Below are 9069 nucleotides of genomic sequence, written 5' to 3'. Positions count from 1 at the left end.
CTTATCTGCGTCTCATCTCTTTCGTCCCCCCCCCCTCTCTCTCTGTGTGTCCAACAGTGCGTCGCCTGACGCACTGTTGTACCAGAGCGCAGCTGTCACCGTTACTTCATGCTCATTGGCCTGAGGCGGAGAGAGGCAGAGGCAAAGAGAAAAGCAAACAAGAAGGAGAGAGAGCGAGCTGGACCCCTGCGCTCTGCTCCATCGATCTGCAGAAGTGCCTCTGCCGGACCACGGATTTTTCTGAGCTTTGGATCCTTTTTAATACCAAACGTGGATTAGCCGTTTGGAAGATGCAACTGGGAAATTTGGTACGGTAAGACTGTCACGGTTTAGTTGTTGAACTGGTGTCGCTTTTGCTTTAGCTTCCATTCGGATGGCCGGAGTGTTTCCCAGCTCCCCACCTCTCCCCAGAAAAAAAATAACAAAACAGACAGCACTGTTGCGGAATTGATGTATCGACCTGGCAGTGACAGATCTGCTCTTTGACTCACATCAGCGCCTGCGCTGACATTAAAAGACTTTTAGGTGAAGACAGTGGGAATTACATAACTCCAAGAGAGGGAAGATATGACTTATGGAGCAGTTATGGCTGCTGTGGGTCTGTCTGACACTGCGCAAGACGCATGATGAGGATGATGGATAGCCTGGAACAGCTCAATGTCAACAGTGACAGGTTTGTTTATCTGGGGGAGGTAAATGTAAGCAAAAGCTGGAAGGTTAATGGTTACAAGGTGGATTGGCCTCGTTTCCGCCGGTCGTGGCGTGGATTTGATCTGCATCATGATCACAATAACTTCATGACTGAGAGTCAGAAACATGAGAAGTCTGTATTAACAATTCCCTCACCATGTTTAAGATAAAGTTTGATATAAAATATCCAATTGCAGCCATCAGAAAATGTAAAGCTGCAGTTTTATTTCTTTCTTTTATTAATTTAACATCTGAACTATTAGCCTTTAACGCCCAAGTTAAGAACAACCGGGAAAAAATTCCAGTTTTTCTAAAAAATGAAATCCGACCCATAAAAAATATCAGGAACCCCCCCCCCCCCCCCCCCCCCCCCCCCAACACACACACATACACACACACACACACACACATACATATATATATGTACATATATATATATATATATATATATATATATATATATATATATATATATACTTATACATATATATATATGTATATATACATATATATGTGTGTGTGTGTGTGTGTGTGTGTGTGTGTGTGTGTGTGTGTGTGTATACTGGAGAAGTACCAAGGCCTTGGGGAAGAACTGGTGAAGGTACAGTAGTACCCATAGTGATTGGAGCATTGGGGGCCGTGTCCAACAGATACCTGGTGAAACATCTGACATCTCTGTCCAGAAAAGCGCAGTCCTAGGAACAGCTAAGATACTGAACAGGACCTAAATGCTCCCAGGACCCTGGTAGAGAACCAGAGTTTGAGAGATAAACAGCCACCCACCCTACCCTGGGGAGATATTATATTATATGGGTATTTTCATATTATATTCATATTTAATATATCTGTTAAATAGGTATTTTTACAATTTATTATATAGCTCAAAATTATTGTAGTGCACTTCTCTGCTTTTTAGTCCCCCCCTCCCCCAGGGTGCAGGACACCAGTATAATATGTATAATAATATGTATGACAGCGTTTTGAGTAAAGTTTCAACCAAAATGATGCAAAATGTCTCAGAAGTTGCGCATCAAAACTACGTTTGAATTCATAGGGTTAAAATTTATGGGCAGTCATGAAAGCCATACAAATTATTTTCTTTTCTTTTCTCGATCATTTAAAAAGCACCAGATTTTTTAGGAACTTATGATGAAATATGCTACAGTAAAGCACAAGTGGAAAACCCCTGACACTAATATGAGAAAATGCATCCCAGATGTATTTCCTAAGAAGATAAATGCAAAGTCAGCAAGAAAACATCTGAATGTTATTAGAGGAAATGTGTTATTGTAGGCTTATGTCTTTTTGTGAGCTTTTTCTTTTACATTTAAGAGTTTGTGAATATGGTGATAGAGACAACTGAAAGATGTTGACCCATGTACACCATTTCCACTTCTTTTATAGAGCACCCCTACACACATCACTGATGATGTGTGTAGCTGACCATTTTACTTTAGGTAAAACAAGAGTTTAGTCCTGCGAGGGACAGGTGACTGGGGTTGATGAATGGCAGAAAACAAAATAAACTTTGCAAATAATGCTGTTGTGTCGGTTACTAAAGGAGAAGCTGAAGTGAGCTCCTTCCGCAAGACAAATTATCCTACTTTTTTAACAAAGAAAAAGTAAAAATAATTGCTATTTTAAAGTCATTCTGTTTCAAAGGCTTAAGATCCTGAGACTTGACCCATTTTTACATGGTTAAAAAGTTAAAAAAATAAATAAATTTAAAAAAAAAATGAAGAATTTCACAGCTTAATTAATCCATTTTTTTCTTACCATCACCTAAACTGTAACACAGGCTTATATAAAACCATTTATTTGATGTACATGTATAAAATGTTAAAATTTGACAAAAGCTTCTCCTAACAAAAAGTCTTTAATATGAACCTGGTCTAATTAAACAATTATTACCCTGATTTAAAAAAAAACAAAAACTAACATGTATTGGTATATTCACTTGTACTGTAAGACATTTGTTTGTTTTGTCTGATGTTACTGTTTGTATTGTTTTTATTCTATGCTCCTGTAATCTTGTAAGGTGACCTTGGGTGACACTAAAGTTGCCAACAAAAAGATTGTAATATTATTATAACTAAACCAGTACTGTGTGTGAAACATTGTAAAGGATTTGATCGATTTAACACTTTTTCTAAAATACATGGATCAGATGGTGGTCAGCTGTGCAATATTTTCTATTTTAGTTTTTAAAAACTGTCAACCCAGAGTTTTATTTTAGTATCATTAGAAAATCTGAGAAATTGACGCAACATTTGGGTGCGGACATACACAACACTGGAGTTGCTTCAGGATGTATATGGAACTGGATATTTAAGTACCCAGAAATTAAAGATGCTCATGATGAAAAAACAACTTATTAAATGAATTTCCAACCTGATGATGGCAAATCAGTCTCAGTATTGCATCCTACATGTACTCTGAGCTCTCTTCAACCTGTAAAAGTCAGTATGGTATCTCTTGCCGTGTCACTTTCTTTTCTTCCCTCAATCCAACAATGTCCTCTTAGTTTCTTTGATGAATCAGCTGAGGTGTGTATTCACAACAGCTAATATGCTGATATGTAGCTACTGGTATATGAAACAATGCTGTACACCAAAATACTGCTGTAAAGTGATGCAGTGTCCCCAAATATAAAGTTGTAAACTGTGGTTCCTCAGCCTTGGCCAGCTGCAGGAATGTGCATACTGGACATACTTTTCCCATCAATACAAGTCAGAAACACAAATTAGGTAGTAGTGCTTTAGAAGTAAACGTAGTAATTATTTTTAGGATTTAATATATCTAATTGCGATAGGAATATCTTTAGCCCAAACCACAGCTGAAATCCTTAAGACTGTTCAGTTTCTGTTTGGTACAGCAACAAAAAATGGTGATTTACGACCATGTTTTTAATCTGTGAGGTTTAATTATAAATGTATTGCATGTGATAAATGTCATTTAATTTTTTTTTCCCTTTTTATATTTTATGACAGCTTCAGGCTTTGTAACTGTAAATGTCAAACTGAGCAAAAAATAAATAAAAAATGAGCCTTGTTCTGTCAGTAGTTTCACATTTTATTTCATTTATAAGGTTTATTTATGACAGGATCTCAAATTCAAACTTGAAGTGTTAAAAAAAAAAAATCTAAATACCATCTTATTTATTTAAATTTTGGCAAACAATCATCAGAGTACTTTCATTTCACGTAAATCTAGAAAATAAATATGATATCTGGATATCTGTATCTGCACATGGCAGTGAGATGCAATATGTTGGAACAATGTGCTGGTATCTACAAAACTATCAGTATAAATTATCAGTTTTGTACAATAATTTTCTTTATTTGTGTTTTTGTTAAGTAAATATTGTGACTATCAACTGATAGATTTTACAGTACATGCTGATGAATGTAGAGTAAGTGGAATTAAAAAAAAAAATCTGCATCATTGCTGGGTTGAGCCCACTGATGTACAAGAGAGCTGCAACCAAAGACCACTCAAATTCATCACAGTCACCTTTTCTGGTGGCCTTTTGACCCCGGACCCTTTCGGTGGGACATGACCGTGAACATGAACATGTGAGGAAATTAGACGTGAGAAGAACAAGATTTACGTTCCCAGTTTGGACAGAAAAATATCAAAGTCACTTTTTTTTATTTTGTACTGGCATTTTCTCATACTTCACATATGGTTCAATAAGATGTTGATGCTCTGCTTACTCCCGGCCTGCTGCTGAGCTGTATGCTTCATGTTCACCAGTAAGCATGGGGGAAAAAAAAAAGACTAAAAGATCTTTTGTCTTTGTTTTTGTGCAGGTAGTGGTTGTGTTTTGCCTGTGGGGTGCAGATGTCAGCAGAGCTTACGTGTTTCAAGCCAGCCGACCTGTAGAGGGAGGAGACAACCCACCTCCTCAAACTAAAGGTAGACAGATGTTTTTTCATATTTCTGATATTCGTTGGTTTAATTATCATATGCTTTTATAACTTTTTATATGATATTTCAGTTTTAAATATTGTTTCATCAATGTGTTCGTTCTGTTATTTATTTATCTATTTATTTTATTTAGGACTTAAGAGTAACAATAAATAAAGGGACTAATAAACAGCATTTCAAATGCGGAATGATATAATACAAATAATGTTCTTGGGTTTGGTAGAAGCAAATGAACTTATAACCGAACTTCTCCCAAGAGAGCAAAACAATTACATCAGAAACGATACATTTCCAAAATATAATGTATGACAAAGACACCTACAGCCATTAACTTCTGTTTTAGTTCATTTTCATAAATGGATGATGTTATTAATGTGTTTAATATGCTTTACAGAACAGCAAATGAAGATATAATTTTGCCACCTGCCCAATAGAATAACGGTGGGTCTAGTAATTATATGAAAAATAACGTGTTATGGAGGAAGGCAAGTTAGTCTTAAACAATAGTCTAAATACTAATGTACTGGTCAGATAAATGTTAATATATTAAAAAAAAAAAAAAACAATTATGAGTTTTAAGTAAAAGAAAACAAAGGTGAATTTTGGTGCAGTGTGTTTGGAAAAAATTGCTATTCAGATACATTTTTTATGTTGAATAAAAATATTGTTAAGACGTGGAGTGAAGGATCTTCTCCACACAACATTAACACAATTTAAATTAGGATTAATTAAATTGTAATTTGGTGTTAAGAGACATTTATGGTCAGGTTATCTTACTTATGAGTCCAATGGATTTATTTATTTATTTATTCATTTTGCCGACATGTTCAACCTGTTATAATTTATCTTTAAAAAGAAAGAAAAGCATGTGGATGACACTCTTGTTATTCATTGGTGATGCAAATTTTGATTAAATCACCATCATACTTTTCATACACAACAAATTATATTATACTAAACTTTTTAACATATCATGACAATTTATTTGCTCTGAATTAATAGACAATAGGTTGCATTGTACAGTATTTTGTTGTCAAAAAAAAGAATAATAGTAGTGTTAGTAGTTAGTAGTGTTAGCAGCAAACACACTGGTTCTGAACATGACTGGATATTTACAGCAGGATTTTACAATGAAGTATGTGACAATGAAATTGTGCTTTTAAAAATATCCCTAGAAACTCAGAAATCAAAGATTTTTTATTCACAGTGATGTGCTGCTGTTTTTTTTATTTTTTTTTTTTGCCTCTTGAAATAAATAAACCATCAGATTATGAATTAATGAAGTAACTTTTCCACACTGATGGCAGCCATCTTGGTTGTTTACCAGGACTTCTTCCTACTATACATAAAAGTTCTGGTTGGTTCATTACAGGCTGGATCAGTGGAAAGGTTTGAACTGGCTGAAGCCAGAAAGATTGTTTGAGTTGTCAGGTTTGGTTGCTTCCCAAGCCGTTAAAATGATCCAACAATGCAATATGGATGGAAAAGACATCATTGTATTAATCTAATCATTTAACAACTTAAAACAGAGTTTGATAGCGGCTCTCCATCAACACACATTTACCACTTAGTTTTCCAAACTAACCATCAGTAAAACCTGTATAAACCTGTATAGTAAAAGAAGATGACTTTGTTTAAACCTTTTACATCCTGACCTTGGAGCCCATTGAGAACATCTGGCCATCTGTGCCAAAATGTGAACGATTGGCTGATGTGTTCTGTACTTAAACCTAATTTTGTTCTGATTCACTTAATCAGAGATAACCCTGCCAGAGATAATGCACATATGTTCTGCTATCATTTGAAAGTGGTTTCGAGACACAGCTGCATCATTTCATTTCTAAGGAATGTTATTGTCATTCTCAAAGTCTTGGTTTTTGTTAGTCTGAAAATGTGCTATGTTCCATCTACATTCAGATACACGTTTACTGATATTTACACATCTCAGTAAATCTCAAAAGTGTTTATTCTTCTTTTACTCCAAAAGTATTTAAATAGACCAAGTGGTTGGAGAGATATAGCCATTTCATTATGGATACGTAATTTGTAAAAAAAATAGGAAGCAAACTCCAGGTGTTAGGGGGGAATTCAAGCTTTCCATGTCTGCTAATCTTCATCATGAGACTTCTAAAATGTAACTTTTATCATCCTCGTTAGTGCTTTGCAAAGGTTTATCAGGTGCCTCTGCAGTATGTGCAGCATAAATATTTGTAATGATGACACAGAGTGAACTCACTATACACTTGCCCGAAGAGTCGTGACTAATAAAACTTGTTGGACTTTATATGTTGCAACACCTTCTCATACAAAAGTATGTGGTTAAAACAAAGTATATTAACCCTTTAGTGCATGAATTAAAAACAATGCAGTTTTTCTTTAGATACAGTATTTTACCTCTGCAGACATACACTATGATACTTTTTTGTATTTTGGTGATATTTAGAATTTATCATGATTCATTTTAATGTATTCCATAAAATAGCTATAAAATAGTTTATAATCATAATTATATTATGTAAATCTTCTGTAAAATATAGCTGTATCATTTTCTTTTCCTATTTATTACAAAGGCAAACTTGTGTAATTACATTATGTCCAACTATATCATATATTTATTCACTAACATCCACTGAAGTGATTTATTTGCAAACATATCATCCTCATTCATGAAAATACAAGAAAAAAAAAGCTTGTAAATAAGTGTCCACTACAGGGCCACTATGCATGAAAGGGTTAACATCATAATATTCAAACATTTTTTTTTTTTTACAAATTTTGCCCAGCTTTAAGTGCATTATAATTTCTGTTTCAGTCATTTCGTAAAGTGTTGCAGCTCTGCAGATAAGATTTTAAAGGTGGTAGTTTTTACTGGTCAGCATGAAAGTCATTGATTCCGTCCACATGAAGCTGCTTTTGGTCTCAGTTTACCGGCAAGGGAAATGAGGCAAGTCTTCACAGCTTTCCTAGATAACATTCAGAGTAAATGCAACAGCGTAAAGGATAGCTGGGTGCCCTCCAAATCCTATGATTCACTTGATGTCTTTGTTGACTTTGTTGAGCTCACACGTCCCCCTGACCCCTTGTCCACAGACAGTTGTAGACAAGGGGTCCACAACCATCTGTTGTACTTTCTTTTATCCTGCTGGGTTTCAATATGCCACTTTGGAAAAAGCACTCTTACCAATCACTGAACTAAAGTATCAGAAACCCCCACAGCTAAGGACTATGATATGTAAGACTCCAATGCTGTCACTCATATAAATATGATAAGAATCTAAGAGCTAATCGCTCCTACTTTCTATTTGCTACTTTTTGTTCACTAGAACACTGTTTTCAGCCTTATAAACCTCAAAAATCAGAAAAAAGTTTGAACAAAACAAAATTAAACCATAATCAACACACAAAGAACAGAGTTGACTTGAATTTCAACACTCCCAGAAGGCACTCAGTGAACTGGTTCCCAGTAAAAGTCACCACTCCTTCAGCTTGCTGCAACATGTTTAACTTGAAAAGCTGATGATGGAAGATTGGAGCCCCTCCAAGAGCCGAAAGGCAGATGCTGCACAAACAACCCAGACTTTGCTTTCTCTCTGATCTCACAATGACGTGAATTTCAAATAATCTCTTCAGCTCTTCTAACGTATCAAATGAATAAGTGACACTTAACCCACTGTAATGGGCAGTGAGTGGAGCCAGTTTGGGTCTGACATCACTACGACATCATTATTATGCAAGGTGAATTAAAATGGGATGCAAAGGAATGTTTGGTTTTTTTTCAACATTAGATAAACAAAGATAATTTGAGATTCTTCAAACATCAATATAACAAATAACTACAATAATTCAGTTAATCATTTACTAGTTAATTAAGCCAATCTCTGTTCAGAAAAATTTATTTATGATTCAAGGTTCAGTAGAACTTTAAAGACAGCTGTTTCTTATCGTATGCCCAGTTTTACACGTGTTTCAGCCACATTTTATGTAACTATTTTTTTGAAACTCATTCATTGTTTGCAGGTTTGTTTAATCCACATTACTGGATTTCTCTTTTATATTAAGATTAATTGTTTTGAAATGAAAAAATATAGAATGTGAAATTTTTCAGAAAATCTGAATGAGCCATTCTGACGTCTTCAATCCAGTCTTTAGAACAAACCGGAATGTTTTATTAAGCATGTTTTTAAGATAAAGGCTTTTTTTCATCATGCATGATAACGTGTCATCATTATTCTAAGTCTGGTAATTAACCCTCTGATGGATGAATGATTTTATAAAAGTCACATTTTTTTCACATGGATGATTTCACTTCTACAAACATGTACAATTTCCTTTGTCTTTAATACTCTTTGATTTTTCTTAGGTATTCTGTAGAAATATTCATAATATATTATCATATTTATATAATACAAAATATTCGATAAAACTTGACTATTATTATATTCTTGTCTT

The 9069-nt window shown here is 34.7% G+C and overlaps 1 protein-coding gene across 1 annotated transcript in view; it reads left to right on the top strand.

Moving 5' to 3' along the window:
- The first annotated feature begins 209 nt into the window (after positions 1–209).
- enpp2l (ectonucleotide pyrophosphatase/phosphodiesterase 2-like) overlaps positions 210–9069 on the top strand; it is a 40421-nt gene continuing 31561 nt past the window's right edge. Inside the window, exons 1-2 of the mRNA XM_079258559.1 lie at positions 210–308; positions 4503–4608. Coding sequence (XP_079114685.1) covers positions 291–308; positions 4503–4608 — 124 coding nt within the window. The 5' untranslated portion in view covers positions 210–290. The remainder of the gene's footprint in view (positions 309–4502; positions 4609–9069) is intronic.

This window comes from Telmatherina bonti, assembly GCF_933228915.1.
Source record: "Telmatherina bonti genome assembly, chromosome: 19".
In the NCBI taxonomy this organism is placed as follows: Eukaryota; Metazoa; Chordata; class Actinopteri; order Atheriniformes; family Telmatherinidae; genus Telmatherina; species Telmatherina bonti.
The sequence above is the reverse complement of the archived record's forward strand: the minus strand, read 5'-3'. Positions and strand labels throughout refer to the sequence as shown.